Genomic DNA, 19283 nt, shown 5'->3' on the forward strand with positions numbered 1-19283 from the left:
TAAAGAAAGAAAGAAAGAAAGAAAGAAGCAAAGAAAGAAAGAAAGAAAGAAAGAAAATGAAACTCAGTCAAGGAACGTAATATGATACAACTAGGAAGTGTGCTTAATTTTCAAAAACAGGTAAAGAGAACACTGAGTCTAATGCATACAAATGAGTTACCACTGACAGGCCATCAACAGTGCTTTCACAATTCGATTGTAAGATGCAGTACTTGCTCCAGTATGGAAACAACCCTATCAGGTCATTCTAAATAATACTTATTAGCCTAATGGTTGTTTGTAACTTTGTCATGAAATAGGAGCTATGATTGGCCATAGAAAAATAAAACAAAGAATGACTCCTATAGTTTCACTGTGGGTCTTAGTGACCAATGTCACCTGGTCTCTCCATATACATTGCTTAGATTTACTTAAAGACAACTCATTAAATTCTTGTTAGTGCAAAATTAAAAGAATTTAGCACTCCTGCAAAGAAATAAATCATAGAATCATAGAATCCTTAGGGTTGGAAGAAACCTTTAAAGGTCATCTAGTTAAGTTCCCCTGCAATATTCAGGGTCTACAACTCAATCATCTTGATCAGAACCCCATACAGCCCGGCTTTGAAGGTCTCCAGGGATGGGGCATCCGTATTTCTGGGCAACCTGTGCGAGTGCTTCACCACCTTCACCATAAAAGACTTTTTCTTTATATCGAAGTACGAACATTACTCTGAAAGCGACAGAGCACTGGAACAGTGGAGAATCTCCCTCTCTGGAGATATTCAAGACCCATCTGGACTCTCCTGTGTGATCTACTGTTGGGAACCTGCTTTAGCAGGGATTGGATTTGGTGATCTCCAGAGATCCGTTCTGACCTCTATGATTCTATGGTTTTGTGTGATTCTGACTGAAAGCAAACCAAATTGTATTGCAGAGCTACCCAGTTGTTGACTACAGCTTTGTTCACTGTTTTGCCTTCACCTCTATAATGTTTTGATAGCAGATCATACAGAAGACTGGCAAGAATGACAAGGTCAGATCCTTGGGGCAAAGTGTAGAATGAGACTGGTCTCTTGCATTCTCATTTAGTTGAAAGGTAATCTATCCACTAAGGTAAGCAGGGAGAGAAGAACAAAGTAAAAAAACGAATCTATGTGTTGTAAACGAAGTAAGCTGAAGCTCTGAGTGTCCATTTTTGACTCCCTGCATGGCCGTTTGTATTCTACTGCTGGATAACTTTTGGACTACCATAGCTCACTGCTTGATATGTTCAGACTGACCTCACTGGGATCCTTCCAACTGTATTTTTCTGTGATGTTTCGTAAAACTAACCACTGAAACTGTTAGGCATGTCACTGACCCAAAAATATACCTCAGGCCGTAGCTTGGCCCAGTGAGCAAAAATGCAAATCAATATGTTCCTTCTCATTTATTTAAGATTTTTCAACTGAGTAGATATGAAGTGAACAGAGCTCCATGTCTGCTTTGAGATTTGAGAGTTGAATTGCATCAAGAATTTTTTCACTTAGTGCAGTGATAATTATCCCTATCAGAGATCCCCACTGCACCAGAAGGAGCAGAAATTGGCCTTTCCAAAGTTGTTATGATTTCTCAAGTACTTCTTAAGTGAACTTAGCATTAGTGGCTTGTTTACAGAAGTGAGATCTCTAATGTGTTTCATAGGTGTGTTAGTTAGTTGATAAATTGTGATGGCTCCTTTTGGAGCTATTCAGTACTAATGTACAAACACGGTATTTTGTTCACACAGGTACTATTTTGGTAAAGCATATGATACTTTCCTGGAAGGCTGTTACATTTTTGCTCAGATTTTAGTAGGAAGAAATCAGTCTCTTTTCAGCTAAAGGATTAATGTGGTATTTACCTTTTGACTGGGAATTGGTATCTCATGTCTAATAAAACTGCAGAAAGAGGAGACCCTGCACCTTTGTCTCGGGCCTGAAGGAGTGTAAGGCAGATATTAGAGGAATCTTTGTCCTTGTCTTTGATGAGACATGCAAACATCTGCAAGAAAACAGCTTTCTAAAGTGAGAAATGTACTGTTTTGCACCAAAAATATTCCTAAAATAGCACTGTTTTCTTTTGTACTACTTTCAAGTGGATCAGGAGGAGAGGTAGGTCTACTTTTTGTACAGGATCATAGTGGCTACCCTCTTATTGTAATGATATGATGTAAAGATAAGATCTTTGCTTCTGAAACAAGTGAAGCAACCTGGATTATTGTGGACCAGACCCATCTCTGCCTTTCTCATTTCCATCAATTGGATAGAAAGGCCAGGGTTTCTGTTGGGCTTAATACGGTGATTTTAGATTATGTAGTTTGTAATCTCTGTTGCTCATGACAACTTTGATAACTGTATGTTGAGTTATAACAGACTCTACATTGGAATAGGCATCTCCTCGTTGGGGTGGACTCAAAGAAAGAAGAAATTGTCAGCTTTTTTACATCATGTATTTCAGGAAAACACAGAGTCCTTGAGCAATGTTGGCATCTACTATCATTGCTGCTTTAATGATGAAGAGATGAAAAAGGGGAGATGTAGCATGTCTGAAAAGCTAGTTATGTCTGAAAAGCTCGTAAGATACAAATTATAAGTCTTAGAGGAAAACCCAGAAAAGAGCACAGATCTGCCTGGGTAGAGATCTTGAAAAGCAATTCACACAGTCTACTTTTTGCCTTCTGCACCTGTAAATTAGTTTGGGTCTTATACTCTGTCTCAAATCAAGATAAATTTGGACATTAACTTGCTGATCAGATGACTTTACTAGATCAGAATAGCTAACAGGGAGCTTGCAGTGTAAGACAAGGCAAGGAGTCTATGTGAGGTATAGATGTCTGAGATAGGTATGTAAGCTCACCAAAGATGGGTGTGTGCCTTGCCTGGAGCCTAATGTGACCTTGGACTCTGTTGGTTGTGATTCAGGCACTGTAGGAAATGTCACTGATAAAACTGTAGACATAGAACTGAATCACTATGAATTGAAGGTCATAGTGGGCTTCCACTCGGTGTAATGGGAAGCCAGATAGCCATCAAATACTGAAATTTCTGTGAGCCCAAATCTGAATTTAGCCATCCCTGTTGGGATTTTGCCCTGGTTATGATACATGCTCTTTCAATATATCTAGCTCATTTTACACTTAACATACAATTAATTTGCTAGAGAAAAGTAAACAGGTTGGAGATGCAGTTTGATATTTAGATGAGGGAGTGGGAAAGCGGAAGCACAGCTTGTATTTTGTCTGAAAGAGTCTCACATACTGATGTGTACTTTGGCTGCAATGGAAGACCAAGCTTGTATCACATTAGCCAGAAGGAGTAATCTGCAGGTACCTTTGTAACATGAAAGAGGTTTGGCCAGGAACATTTGGATAAGAACTGATTCCTTTGGATATGATTCACATTGCAATAAATATTTGCATGCGAAAGTACTTTGTTTATTGAAGACTCCAGATAAATCTTAGTCCAAACTTTCCTGCCAAAGTAGTGATTAAGTGTCTTGATTTCTAGGCAGATGAAAGAATTCCACAGTATTTGCTACAAGGTTTTTTTATTAACAGCAAATTCGCCTTTTTTTTTAGCACCGTAACAGTAAGTAAAATGGTAGAGGTCAACTAGTAAACCAGCCATGAACTAATATGTGCACTGTGGCCAAGATAATAAAAAGTTTCTCCCCAGCAGTATCAATAATATGATGTTAGTTCTGGTTCTGAAGTGATGCTGCAAAACGAGTGGCCCATTCCTTTTCCAGTGTGATTAGCTGCAGGTGTTTAGATAATAGCATGAAAGTCATGCTGCTGTTTTAAAAACCCTGAAACATCAGTTTCCCTATCTGTTCAGTCTAAATGTGGCTTAGCCACAAATAGTAGTACCAAAACATCCATCTCCTGGGCTTCCTGTCATGTAAGGCAGGGCAAAATGAGTTGCCATCTTTTACTCTTTTCAAAGTATAAGTTCTAAAAGGGAGGCTATTTTGATAGTAGTTATTGAATGTTTAAGAGAGAAATGTATTTTTAAAGCCATTTTTCTGGCCTATATACGAAACTTTTTACCTGCAGAATTTCCTCAGGACATTAATGTTTCAAATAACCCTCACACTGCTGCCTCTGACACCTGTGATTTAGAAGGGGAATTTCCGTAACATCCTCTGAGATCTAAGCACACATATTTGAAGACAGGCATGAGGTGCTATTTATCTGCATTATGGAATGAGTTTCGTGTTAAAGTTGTTCTGCTGATTTAACTTAATTACCTTACCTGAAGCAAGTGGAAATTTCCATCATTCTTTGCTTGATTAAGAATGCCCAGGGTGCTCCTATTAATCTTTCTCTGCAAGTTGTCCTTAGAAATGCTCTTTTGTACAGCTTTTGCAGAAAAGAGCTTTACATAACAGTATTTTGGAGAATTTTTTTCAATAATTCTTTTTCTTTTTGAACCAGTAACAAATTGAGCACTGGTTCCACTGGTTGATTTTGTGTTTCATTTTCCTATGTAAAAACTTGATTGGTGTCCTTGAGATTTTAGTACCTCACTAAAACTACTGAAGGATCTTAGGAGATGGTGCTCCTATGCCTGAGGTCAGGATGTCTAAGAATTTACTTTCCATCAATTCAGATGTAGGATCTGTTTGGATATGTGCTCTGCAACCTTGCCCTTGCAAAATGCACTTTCATTTAACATTTGTACTTGTGAGATCTGACAGAACCACAGCACTGATGTCTGTGGGGACCCACTGAGGTTGTTTAATCTAATCCCCTTCTCATGAAGTGGCATAGAACAGTCCTGTAAAATTCTGAACATCTCTGCAGAGGGAGACTCTGCTTCCTCTCTGTGCATCCTTTTAAAAAAAAAACTACTTTTCTTATGATTAAATGGGATTTGCTGTGTTTCAGTTTGTGCCCTTTTCCTCTTGTCCTGGGCGCCATGGAGTGGCCTGGCTCCTTCTTCATTCCCTTTCACTAACTGTTTATGCATGCTACTGAGACACTCCCTGGGCCCCTGACCCTTCTTTGCTCTGCGCTGAACAGTTCCAGCTCTTTCAATCTCTCTTCATATAAGAGATACTTCAGCCCCTTAATCGTCCAATTGACCCTTAGCTGGATCACTCCAGTAGCTCTGCATCTGTTTTGTATTGGAGAGAGCTCAAAGCTTGGCACAGCACTCCAGATAAGGTGTAGAGGGCTGAGTAATTGGGAAGGCTCAGTAGAGGGAAGAATAAGCTCCTGTAGTCAGCTGGCAGTGCTCTTTCTAATGCAGCCCAGAACGTTGTTGATGTGCTTTGCTGGATGCATTGTTCACTACAGCCAGAAAAATGACAGTTTGCCCTTGTTTTACATCTCTTAGGAAGTAAGGATCAAAAACACGTTCTGGAGCTTTAGCCACTTCTGGGTTCATCCTGTGGGCTTACCTAGGGGTACTGGAAATATGCTGATTTCAAGCTCCTCACTGATTAGTGATCACTTTGGCATTCTCTGTCTTACCTTTATGTCAAATTAGATGTTATGATTGGGATGGGAAAGAAGACAAAAAAGATGCTAGCTTATCATATGAACAGATTCAGCGTTTCCTTCTGCGTTATGTCAGAAGCTTCAGAAGACACGAGGACAGAAGTTCTGCTCCCTCTTGCATCTTGCTCCTGTAATTGTACTGTTCTAGCTGTATGCACATAAATTCTCTGGAACCCCACTGGTCAGCAGAAGCTGCTATCTAGGGGATGCTAATAGTAAAGCCCAGTGTTTAGGAAGACAAAGGAATTTAGAAAAGATTTTCTACAGCAAAAGTTATGCAGGAGATTGGAATTAAAATATACTGTAACGTCTTGTTTCTCATAATACGTTTTCTTCCAGTTCATTAACAATGGTACCACAAAGCAGCATTGTACCCATTTAGAATGTGCCTTTGAAATATGTGGTGAATTGAGAGAGTCTGTGAAGATCTTGGAGTTTATTCTTGCTCCAGTAGGTGTTTTATGTGTTGAATAGCTGTAAAATCTAATGCTTAACTTATTCAAAATCTTGGTCTTGTGTGAGAGAGAAAAAAAAAAAAGTCTGCAATTTCATTCTTTGGATGATGAACAGAGGTGACATTATAACTTAATGATAACCTGGAAGAGTGCTTAGAGGGCAAAAAAAACCATCTCTTTCTGCTGTTGAAATCTGGTTCTTAAGTAACTAGCATATTATACTGTCTGGGTTGCTCTAAGGGGAAAGAAAGTAAAAGAGATAAGCTTGATAGAATACTGAACCCAAAGGAGTTTAACAATCAGCAGAAATTTATTTATTTATAAATAATATTTTGTTGAGAGGAATCCAGAAATTAATGGTCATCAGTTATTTATACACAGAAAAACCTCCTTAGTGATTTATCTGCTGTAGGAATGTATGACACAGCTAGACTGCACTGCTTTTCTCCTTTCTATCGAATTCTAGCATGTCTTGCTTATAATTTCAGTTAGCCTTTCTTGCATCCAAGGTAAGAAAATATTGATGAGGCTGAGTGAATTTGTTCCCAAAATGCCGAGGAGGCAAAATGATAGTAGACACAGGCTGATGGTAGCAAGGGAGCACAAATATTTCAGCTGATTTGTTGTGGGGTGGATCTCTGAGTGTCTTCTTTTACTCCACAGGTTTCCTAACAGTGTGGAAGTATCTAGAGACTTGTGATTAGCTTAGCTGAATGGAGGCAGTCATATTTATTATTTCCCACATGTCTAAAAGCCATTTATAGATGCTAGATGTTGTTAGGCATAAAATGATCAGCTTTCCCATGCTCCTCTATTGAGTATGTAAAGGCACCCTTTCTCTTTCACATTTTGGAGGCACTGGAGAGCCACTTTCAGTTCTGGGTTGCTTTCAATTTAGAGCTCTGGGAAAAGAAGTGCTTTGGGAAAAGAAATGCAAGTGGAATAAAAAGAGAGAAAAGCCATGCAAAAGCTCACATCTTCACAAATTCTTTGGTGATTGTTAGAGACATTGATCATCAGGAATTGTTACCCTGACATACTGCAGATGTGTCTACCTGCAATAACCAATATTCCACTATCTCCACTCTTACAAGAGTAACTTGTAGAGCCTGTGAAAATGTCTTCCCCACATTTAACCTCTAAGAATGCCAATAAAGTATTGTTTGAAAGGATTTCACGAGTCTCTATCCAGTCTAAGCCCTCTCGAGTGGGAGAAATGCGGAGACATGGCATCATGTTGGTTTTCCTACATTTTTACAAGGTTGTCTTCCTCTTGTGCTTTCTCTAGGGGCTACCAAGGACATGGGAAAGATGCTGGGTGGGGATGAGGAGAAAGACCCTGATGCTGCCAAGAAAGAAGAGGAGCGACAGGAAGCCCTCAGACAAGAAGAGGAGGAGAGGAAAGCCAAGTATGCCAAGATGGAGGCTGAAAGAGAAGTTATGAGACAGGGGATTCGAGACAAGGTAGGGATCTGGCTTTCAGAACGCACTGAGTGACTTACAGTGCCCAACGGAGAGCTGCTGTTTTCAGCTGATTTGTAACCAGTCCCCTGAACACCCAGGTTAAAGCCAGGTGATTACTCTGGCACAATGAGCTTTCTATTTTGTGCACTGTTCCTGGATCTCTGTACCTGATTAAACACACCTTTCATAATGAGAAGTACTGGAACATTGAAATAGAGAGTGAAGGAGTGAGGTGAAAACTGTTTTTCTCATCTTCTGTTAAATGCCCACATTATTCCAAATGCTACAGGCTTCTTTATGTGCTCTCCAAGCTTACATTTGCTGTTTATGGGGAGTGTCATCATTCACTGTGCTTCTGAGAGATAAAGTCTATATTACTTTGGAGGCTTTATTTGTGTTGATGGTTAAAATGGCACCAATCTACTCAACTTTTTATATTTGGCTGCCACTATTCACAGGAAACTCAACTAGAAAGAGAGGTTCAGTTACCTGAGGAATTTAACCATTGGGAACCAATCTCTTCTACTGAATTTAATTGCTGATTCTTGGAATGTCACCATTTAGTGTGAAAAGAAAACAAATAATTGTGAAGATTCAGAATGAGACTGAAAAGAAATGTGTGAAACAAATCTTTATTAGAGAAATTAGCTTAATCTAAGATTGCTGAAACCATTTTTACAATGCACTGGGTTTTGGGGATTTCTGTGTGTACAAAGAAGGCACTTTTGCTTCCTCATCCTCAAGACCAAAACAGCCTCTTTTGAAAAACTGAATTTTATAGGAAGAGGTCCTGGAGCTCTTGGAAACAGCATGGCTAATGTTAATGGAGAAGTTCCTAATAGTGAAGACTTGTGCCATGGTTTACATCATTTGCCAAAGAAAAAAATGTTTGGAAAGGAGTAGAGGCTGAGTGCGAGGAAGGGGTATGGTAGCTCAGCTCTCATGGCGTGTTCAATAACAATTTTAGACAGAAAACTGTACATTAAATGAGGAAGTCCTGCTCAGTATAAGAGATATACCATGCGCTGTGCCTACAGTGCAGTAGGAAAACCTAGGAGTACCTGGGAGAAAGCTTCAGGTCTCAACACATTGCTGAGAGTGCCTGTGCATAAACAAAAAGATGACAACATGAGGCTGACCTTCTGATGCTACCATTATGATTCAGGACAGAAATGTGAATAAGGATGTGCTGCTCTTAAGTCATAGAGCATCTTGGAAAGAGGTATCAAGAACTGTTCTGCAAATAAAGAATTTGGGGCTTAAGCTTCTAAGAAGGCATAGAACTTAATCATCTGGCTCTGACTCTGCTTCTGCCAGACAAGGGTATTCATATGATCCTTAAAGAGAAGGTATTAGTTATAAGACAGACAGATTCAGAAATTTAACTTTGTCAAAATCTGTTATTTTGGGGGGCATGTTTAGTGAGTATGTATCCCTGTATTGTAACATTTTAATATAAATATGTTAACGTGTGCACTGTGTACTTACTGTGTTTTGTGTGTTTCTAAACATTGACATGGGTCTGATTTTGTCATTAAGAACTGTGATGAATTTCTAGTTGCAGGTACCTGGCTTAATGCCTTTTTTCCAACAGTCACTATCTGTTCTTCTTTGCCACTGAAGTGACAAGATAGATGGGGACTGCATTTGTCTTGATATTAGATAAACAAAGATAGATGTCACCTGAAGTGTTCACTGTTACAAATCATAGGAGACCTTACCATCATAGAATAGGTGCAGACAGTTTAAGCTTGGCTGAAACATCTAGCTGATAGCAGTTTCCCATGGACATTGACAGCTTTGCTGAGTCAAGCTGAGTACTGGGTGTGGAAGTCTCTTGGAAATACGTTGATACCTGATCAGTGTTGCTTTGAGTGGCGAATTGTTGGCTGTGCATAGAGGGTAAATTGGAGGAATGTTGTTTGATCTCAATCAAAGCTCTGTACTGCAGCTCTTACAGTAATGTGGTGGGTTATATTTGATATTAGCAACAGGGTCTTGTGAAATGCAGGAGCCCATTTACTGGTTTACTCTTGTGGGGATAATCTCAGATAGCATGGCGGTTGAAAGAGGAAGCTGTTTTCTGCAGAATCAGAGAAGACAGATAAGGCTATAGGAAGGACCAGTTTGGGATTTCTTTTTTTTTTTTTCCTTTTTTCAGCTTGACAGATGTGAAAGAGGGAGATTGCTTTATCCTGGCAGAGATCAATTTGATCAAGTATTGTAACTTAGTGACTAGAATTGTGAAAATAGTTTCAAAAGACTAGAAAAAAGCAATTGGTTTATTTCCTTCCTTGTTCATTTAGGAATGACCTTTGACTCTTTAAACAGAAGTCATTTTCATTTCCTGGAAACAAAAATGTAAAAGAGTAGAAAGCCAAAACACAATTTCTGTGTTAGATAATAGAATCTGTTGTTAGCAAGTATGAACTATATTCGAGAAGTTTTAAATGTTAGACATCTCTCAGATGATTTTTTTCCTTTTTATGCGAAGGAGTAAGAAATGAGCAAGTAAATTGAGAGTGTGAGTAAAAATAGATTATTTATTCAGAAGACGAGTTTGAAAGTACAGCACCTGGATCACAGACTCACAGCCACTGACACACCGTTAGTGTAGCCCAGGCACAGCTCAGAGCATAACAGCTTCATGAATCAGCTAGTATTGCTCTACGCAAGGTCAACTGAAGCGACTGATTTTTCATGTTGTTTTGGACTTTTTACCTTGGTACTTCAAGAACTGTCATGAATAACATCTCTCTTCTATGGCATCAGGAAAACATGGGAGCCATGGTGGAGCTTGAAAGGAATGATGCAGTACATATGCTCCAGCTAACTTCTGGTTTTTAATCCACTCTGTTAAACTGAAGTTACATATGAACTCAGCCAACATGGCAGCCAGGCGCAAGGAATCTTTAGGGTAATGAAAGAATAGATTATGCTGCAACCAAATATTTTTTCATTAAAAAATACAAAACATTTTTGTCTAGAAATAATTTTCAAGAATGACATTTGGAGATGACATTTTGAATTTTTTTGGCACCAGTTACTACCTGACATTAAAGCCAGCTCGTTCCTAATATTAAAGTTCAGACTCTGATACAAAAATGGATTGATAGTGTGTGAAGAACTTCCTCCTACCCCAAATCCTATGTATGGAGCTTGCTTTCTGGCCTGATCCAGATCTGACCCAGGCTTGATCTGAATGCTGCTGCTTCATACATCTTCTGGATTCTTCCACAGCTGTCTCTGGGGAAAGGTGTCACACTCGACTGCCACAGACAAAACTGCTGAGGGGCCTTTAATGCCCCTGAGCCAGATGAGTCAGTTCCTGATGCTCAGATGGTGGGGCAGTGAATAGCTAATATCTCTTTTAGCTTGATAAGAGCCTACCACTGGAACTATCAGCATGCCATGCAAGAACAGCCATCTTGTTTCCAGTGCTCTTGAGTTGAATATCCTACTCCATAACCTTGTGTTACAAACCTGCATACACAGGCTGTGAAATCTATTTACTTTTCTCACTGTTAAAATGCCTAATTACTTAATTACACAACTGTTTCCTCCATTGTGGTGGAACTCAGGCCTGAGAGAGCTCTAGGACGTGCTTTGTGATTAACACTCCACCCATCTCAGCTGCTAGTGAGATAATGCCTGTAGTAAGGCTTCCTGCAAATCTTACTCATGCTTTGGAAAACGGATATTGCTGAGTGCACGCTGAAAGTTAGCAAAAGCTTGGGACTGTCCTTACAGAGATGGGTTTCAATGAGAAAGTATTTAAGCGTGGTTCTCTGTTCAAATGGCTTGGCTTCAAGACAGAGTTCAGGTTTGTAGTAGTTATTGTACACTCAGTTCTCAGTGTAAAATGGGGTAGTGTCTCTGACGTAGCTTGTTTTTGACTAGCCTTATGTGCTGTAGAGAACAAAAGTGAAGTTTAGTATATTGTAAAGAATTTCTGCCCTGAAAGCTCAGCTTGCAATGTGCATGAGAAACATAAATGTGGCAAAGAGAAAATTCAAAAACATTCATAGTTGCCTCTATGAATGTAACTTACTTTGCTGGATGCTGTTTAAAGATTGTGACACGCTGCTTAGTGGCACAGTCGTGTTCTGTTTGTGATACTAGAAACCACACTTCCCTCATTGCATGCAATGAGCTGAACTGCTTGTTTAATAAGCAGATGTACAGTACTTCATCTCTGCCATCCCAGCTTCATTTACTAGGCAGCATGTTGTTATCGTTGCTGTGCTTTCTTTAGCATAGTTGATTAAGATATCCACAAGACCTTTACTCGAGGTAGATATATCTCCCTAATTCTTCTGAGATTTATTTGGAAAGGGAAAAAATGTTTGTTTGCTTTCTATATTCTGAGTTTAAAAAAAAAAAAAAAAAAAAAAAAATCATTATGTATTTAAAGCCCTGGTGGCAAAAGAATGTTGACATCTCTTTGCATCAGCTGGCCCTGATATGCAGCACTTGCTTGTCTCATTGTTGGCTGGCAATGAGAAAATGGTGTTGAGAATGCTGGTGTTTGCTCCTGTAGGCAGCATATCAGACAATAGGAAAATGTGCAGTCCTTGTTCTGGTTAAGTGTGAGTCCATTTGTCTCTTGATTAGAGCCATTATTTCTTAGCTTCCATTTGGGCAGTTAAATGCTCTCAGTTGATTAGAAATTTTCATCTGTAGGCAATAAGATTCTCTGCAGTGTTTGGAAATGTCCATGTCCTATGAAAAACATGAAAAATTTCCTGTTCTTTGAAGATATTTGGACTTCCGTAGTTTCAATATCTCCATGATTGAAGTTAAGTGATGTTAGAATATTTGGATTACTGACAGTTGGAGAAGTTAAGGCTTTTGTACTCTCCAGAAGGAAAGTATTCCTATAATACTGCTTTCTTCTTCCTTTTTATTTTTTTACTGCTTTCGAAACTCACTTTTAGTGATAAATCGTTCAGAGAAAAACACAAGCAGAACTTTCAGCTCTAGCCTTAGATTCTTGTTTCAAATAATCAACATGCAATGTAACTATGTAACATAATTATTTACTTTATATTTCATTTGTATATTTGCATCTGTGACTGGTCATAGGGCAGAAGTAAACCAGAATGTGACCTGACTCTGTTTTCCAACAGTTTCAAACCTTCAAAAATATTCTGCAAGCTCAGCTGTGCAAACTTTTTAACTTTGGTAAAACTTTGTTGCTATGAAATAGCTTCACAATGCTAGCTAAACTCTCCTGTGTTAGTGCATTTATGGAACATTTCATTCTTGGCTAGGTACTGGCAAGAGGTTTAAAAATTCCTGTTAAAAGGTATGAAATTTCACTGCTTGAAAACCCAGTTCTGAAGATTCAGTCTTCGTTAGGAGGAAGAAATTTATATTACATTTTTCATTGAAGGCTATCAACAACCGGAAAAAAAATAAATAAAAAATTGTATTCTTTGTGTGTCAAAAGATGAGGAAGAGATTTTCCTCAGTTCTACAATTCAAATAATAACATTCACATCTCAGTGAAACAGCCTGTCTGTTCCCTTTTAAATCATTGGTATTAAACCAGTGATGTGAACTTTTACCAGCATATGTGATCTAATTAAGCATTAAGCTGTGCTTATTGTTGTTCAGTGTGAAAATGTTAAGAGATTTTCAGAAATATCTATGTATTACATAAATTGAAAGATTTTATTTACTTGAGTCTTTTTGTGCTTTTGATAGTTTCAAAAAGCCCAAAACCTACAGTAAAGGAAAAAAAACATTCCTTGCTTATTTAGGTTAGTGCTGGTACTATCTGTGCTATGGACAGGAGAGTGTTTACAAGTGCGTCACAAGCACTCTGACTATGAGAAAGCAGTAGATCTGATTATGATACTCCCAGTGTGATGCTCTGTAGGACAGGGATTGCATTGTGCATTCACAGAAGTAAGCTGTTGGGTGAGTGGATACAATCGTAATATCACTAATGATGATGATCAAGCAGAATTGCATTCTTTACAACAAATTAATCATGGGTTTCTCTGGCTATAAGCTGCAAGGACATGTCCTGAAGTGTTTAGTGCATATCTAGACAGATTTGATTCATTGGCTATTGAGGACTGTGGAAGCTGGATTAAATGCAGGTGGAGTAAAGGAAGGGAAGGACATTTGCAGGTGAGGTGACTGAGGGGGAACCATACCACTGTAGGTCATTTTCATACTGGCATTTGGAGACAGTAAAGATGATAAAGACAATTTGAACTGTACTAGACTTTCCTCCTGCCAGAACTTCTGTACCAACCTGATCCATGCAAGGATGTCCTGGCCAGCCTGTGTTGTCTCTGATCTAAATTCTCAAAGTCTCATACCACTTTTCTCCGTAACATTGAGTAAAAATCTTTAGTATGGAACACTTCAGAGTAAAGGCCATTAACATCTTTCTAAACTACCTATTTTTCTTCTCCAGCACTCTCAGCCTTTGGAATTACTCTTGCCAGGTTTGCATTTCTGCTTTGTATTTCTGTAAAAGTCTCACTTGGCTGGAAAAAGACTGACAAACCTCCAATACCAGACAGCACAATTAGAAAGCTGAAGGTTAGCAAAGTTATCTGGATATGCCTTAGTTCAGCAGCATCTCTTGAAGGCTGAAAGAGAGAACACTAACCTCCCAGATGTACTTTTCAGCAGGGACTGCTGTCCCAGCCAAGGAGCTTGAGGGCCATTATTAAACAGTCATCTTTGGATTTATTCAAAGAAATCTGTACTTAGCTAACCCTTGCAATTTCATCTTTATATTTCCATGAAAGTTTCCAGGATATGCAGTATGTCTTTGTCTTCATGAATCCAGCCACATTTATAGAATTCCCTAGGAAGTCTGAATGAAGGTGTATTTGCAAGGTCTTAACATTAAAATAACTGATCTTCCCTAGTGGGAAAACCTTTGTGGATTCCTCTGTGTGTTGTAGGTTCAGGCCATTTTTAACATAAGCAAAAAGGAAGCACGTTTCTACTCAAAAAAAAAAACAAAAAAACCCTGACATCTCTCCATCAGTAAGATCTAGAGGCTCAGTTATTTATAAGAACTCAGCATGTTCAGTTTTCAGCTGCTTATTCCCCCATTAATACCTAAGGGTTCACCCTGCAGCTCTTTTTGTGCAGCTCTACTGTAATTTCATTCCTACATTTCTTGCTAATCCAAATTTACACCAGTAGATGTCACTTTGGATACTTGCTAACTAGATCCCATTGGGTGATACTTCTGAACTTACTGAAATGTCTCTTGAAATACAGCTTTTTTTACCATTATGCACTGATTGGGTTGCCTTTAGAGTTATTCTACTGAAATCCTCACTTAAACGACTTCTGTTTTACTGAGCTGGTTGGCAAAACCCATGCACATTGCTGGCACAAGGATTCACCAATTCTGGATTGAGTGCAAAATAAACCCATGGAGGTGACACACAGTGATTGGTGCTGGGAAGACTTATGAGTGGTGTCTCAAGACCTCCTGGCTTCTTGAAATATGAACTCCAGACATTTGGCTCTGGCTTGTAAAAGCAAGAACAGTAGATCTCCCAAAATAGGATATTGCAAGCTCTTTTCCAGTATCATTGTAACTGAGCATCTGTGTCTGACCAGCCACCCCATTGGAGGAGCTGTTCTGTCACCTCACTGTCCAATATATACTGGGATGGCATGCGAGGATACTCCATTGCCATATGATCTGTTCGGAAACAAATATCCAGCATTTCCATCAAGAAATTCTTTGTAACAAAAATCTCCTCAGCCCTCCATCAGTAACCCATCAGTTACTTATTCATGTTACCTCCAGAGGAAAAGTGGGAAGACAATAGCTGTTGGTAATTTTTTTGTCTCATCACACTATACAAATTCTTTCTCTTTCCCCTGTGCACTTTTTTCTGCTGGTTGAACTACTGTTTAAGGAGTTCGTTTGGTTTGGAGGCTTTGGGGTTGTTTGTTTTCAGAGCAAACTGGCAACATTGCAGAAAACAGTATGCACAGCCACTGTATATTGTCTGATTTGAGTGCAAATACAAAGAAATATGTATATAGGAAGAGATTGAATAGATTTTATATAATTTGAAAGATACCTTTTTTTTTGTACATGCAAATGGAAGAAGATTAACACAATGGGAATGTTTGCAGTGTGACAAAACCTTTATTTATTCTAGTTTGAGTAGCAGTCTGCATTCACCTTTTTCCATGTGTAGTCCATAGCCTGAGAAAGTGCAAGGGTGACCCACCCTTGTTCAGACGACTAGCAGTGATTTGCAAGTGGCTATGATTGAGTTATTTGAGCTATAGCAAATTTGGTGGTAGCATTTACAGCCATCCTGTCACTGACAGATCAAAATAACTGTATGAAGAAAGAAGGAAAGCTTCCTATATGCTTGCTGAATCCATTGTTCCTTCATTGCAAGGTCTGCAATCTTCCAGCATGGTAGACACAGCCCACGGTGTGTCTCAGTTTGGGCCATTCATTCTTGCTGGTTTTCCAAGGCAAGAACTTTCCAAGCTCGTAAAAATGGAGCTAAGAAGAATATGATGGCTGGTCTTTTCAGAGTATTTCTGCCTGGATTCACTATGAAAAATATAATGATATCATTCATCTCAGGAAGGTAGCTCTATTTCTGCCTTTTTGATGCTTCTTTGCAAATGCAAGTGTAGCCACATGGTGCTTTTTATACACCAGCCAGCAAGACCTAATTATGCACAAAATGTTTTCTTCGTCAAGACAGCTCCAGAGTATGTGTTTTAAGTGTATGTATGGCATTACTGTTAGTGAATTACAGGTGGAGAAACTGAGTCATGGGAAATGGAAGCAACTTGCCCAAAACCATGCAGTAGCTGAATTGGAAATAGATTTCCAGAGCTGGATGCCTAGCGTGTAATCTGATCTTCATGAAAATGGATTTTCTTCTCTTCCTCATACCCTAGGCACTTCCTCAGGCAATAATTCATGACAAAAGTTAAGAATGTGGAAGCAGAGACCATTTCAGACCTTGTTCCCCTTGCTACTGCTCTCTGGAAGTGGCTGCATTGCCCAAACTGCCACTTGGAACTTTCTTAGCCAGCAGAGCCAAGACCACCTGGAATTTAGCTCTTGACTAAAACAAGGATATGAGCACACTCACTTTGTACCTATAGGCAGAACATTTTATTTACTTCTTTCTTGTTTTGATGAAAAAAAATTCTTTCTTCAGCAAAAAAGCCCCTTAATCAGGATGGTGTAAAATTTCACTAAGTGACTGGAGGAACTTTGAGTTCACAGAATCACAGAATTGTAGGGGTTGGAAGGGACCTCCAGGGATCATTGTGTCCAACCCCCCTGCCAAAGCAGGTTCCCTACACCAGGTCACACAGGTAGGCGTCCAGGTGAGACTTGAACATCTCCAAAGAAGGAGACTCCACCACCCCCCTGGGCAGCCTGTTCCAGTGCTCCGTCACCTCACTGTAAAGAAGTTCTTGTGCACATTTGTGCAGAACTTCCTATGCTGCAGTTTCCAGCCGTTTCCCCTTGTCCTGTCTCCACGTACCACTGAAAACAGCCTGGCCTCGCCATTCTGCCCTCCACACCTTAGATATTTATAGACCTGGATCAGGTCCCCTCTCAGTCTTCTTTTCTCAAGGCTGAGTTCCTTCCAGCACCTCCCCCTCATATTTTTTTTGTTTAGTCTTTTAATATAGTTAGACTGTTCTAGATCATGCTGCTTCTGTCAGCCTCAAATGCAAATGGTATGGAGGTAATTTAATCAGTACTATTGTCTGTAATAAGTACAGCTACAGCATTACATCATTTTTTTTCCCATGTACAGCTGTGGGATTGCTTTTTTTTTTTTTTTTTTTTTTTTTAATGTCAAGCTAATTCAAGGACTGCCAAGGTCATGAAACAGGATATTAAGGTCTATTTTATTTTTGCTACAGCCAAAGGACTCTCACTACTGCTTCAAATCAGACACTAGCTACATTATGTCTCTTATATTGGCAGTTCATTATCTGAATCTTGGATGAACAGATAACTTACCAGGATTTAATGAGACTAGTGGAATTACACCTGCTTGAGAAATCAGCCTAATGCCTTCACTGTTCTGCTAATGGATACAACATTCTTTGCTGTTAAAAGTTATCAGAGCTAGACACAAGCTTTGAAATGCAGCTGCTTCCTTACAGCAAGATGTGACTTCATGCTAACCTCACTGCAAAGTTACGCTTTTATTCTGACATTGCTTGGAGTTTCATCAGCATGGAATTTAAGACTGTCAGAGAGAATTAGTCACCTTATGTGCCTGATAGAAGATGGCTAGTAGAAGGTCAGATCTGAATTTGGGCAAATCTGAGAAGTTTAGGGCATGCTTTGCTTGTGGTAGCTGCATAGTCTTTGCCTGCCTTTGCAGTGCATTCCCTATGGGCTCTAACTGCTACTGGTGATGCTGAGGAAAAATGGAGAGTTTTCATATTGTCTTAATTATTGGAGGAGATGATTCAACATTTATAATATACCTGGAGGAAGATTAAGGCAGCAAATTAAGCCAAATGCTATCCAATTGACTTATTACAAATTCAAAGCAACTAAGGCATGTGGGAAAGATGGGAAAGTTAGAGAGAAATCCTAGTGAACGGTTTATAAAGCAGGAATAATCACCACCAAGAATCCAGTGACATCTCACTGATCCATAGGGAGGCAGCAAGGTGCTCAGGGACATCTTGTTAACCTGCTTGGCTGCAGTTCGGTGGAGGGGATACCCGTTCTGCCTTGTAACTCCTTGGGTTTTTATCCTATTTATGGTCTCCAGGGGTAGCAGTTGGTTGCCAAGGGCACTTCTGTTTCATTCATCAGGACTTGCTGTAGTTGTCAGGAGCATTTATGTTTTGTTCATCAGGGGCATTGGTAGTTGCTAGGGGCACTTATGTTTTGTTCATCAGCAACAGCAGTATGTCTGTAGTACACGCCCCTCCTGTTGGGTAATCAGCAGCTGATAACACAGTTGTCGCATGGTGGGCTGCTAGGTATGCTCACTGATTGCATGGTGGTCCCCTCCTCTGAGGTGACACCCATAAGCCAGCTTGAATGCTCAAAAGAAGCAACAGCTAAAAAGGTTTCTCCTGTTTGCCTAGCTACATATGTTTCACTTACCGCTGTGCTTATTGTAACCATTAACTCCAAAAGCTTGTTGATCAGGTTATGTATGGATGGGTGCTGCTGAACAATTTTGAGCCAAAAATTGTTCCAGCTTCTTACATATTCCTCTTATTGTCAATTCATATGGCCTTCTTAAGGGCCTCAGGACTCAGGAGTTTCCTTCCTCACTGGCCAGTTTTGAGGCAGTTCTGAAGTAAACTGAACTTATTCTTACCAGACTACAGTGTGAGATGTCCAGTCTGGGGGTGCGGACCAGGCCAGCACTCTTGCTGATTCAGGAGGTCTGTGGCCTTCTTCAGACCACGCTGAGGAAGATAGAGAATTTGCTTCTGGGGGAGAAGTAGCACCATGTCCACAAAGCCTTACCTCAGCCTCCTCTGCTTTGGCCTGAACAAACCAAGGGACCTCAGCTTCTCCTCATATGTCTTGCCTTTCAGACCCTTCACCACCTTTGTAACCCTCATCTGGGTGCTTTCTAATGGTTTAATGTCCTTCTTGTATTGTGGTGCCCAAAACTGCACAATGCTTGAGGTGAGGCCACACCAGCAGCCAGGACACACTGCTTAGAATACAAACTCAGCTTCTCAGCATACCGGGAGAAGGAAAGACACAAACAGCCCAACGTTTATAACAAAGCAGCTGAAACTAAAGCTCCCATACACAAAGCTAGAAATGAAATGGAAAGGACCAACTGCGCCCTGCGATGCACCAGGCCCAGCACTGTCAGCTGG

General features: G+C 39.8%; 1 protein-coding gene across 2 annotated transcripts in view; it reads left to right on the forward strand.

The window, feature by feature from the left end:
- LOC122162631 (complexin-1-like) overlaps positions 1 to 19283 on the forward strand; it is a 93065-nt gene that overhangs the window by 52808 nt on the left and 20974 nt on the right. The window contains exon 3 of one of the 2 annotated variants that reach the window (XM_042823100.1): positions 7249 to 7424. In XM_042823100.1, the coding sequence (XP_042679034.1) occupies positions 7249 to 7424 (176 nt within the window). Of the gene's footprint in view, positions 1 to 7248; positions 7498 to 19283 lie in introns of those variants that run through there. The other variant, XM_042823099.1, reaches the window with a different exon arrangement.

The sequence above is a fragment of the Centrocercus urophasianus genome, unplaced genomic scaffold, assembly GCF_019232065.1.
Source record: "Centrocercus urophasianus isolate 14NV4802_14NV808 unplaced genomic scaffold, USGS_Curo_1.0 seq_21, whole genome shotgun sequence".
Lineage (NCBI taxonomy): Eukaryota > Metazoa > Chordata > Aves > Galliformes > Phasianidae > Centrocercus > Centrocercus urophasianus.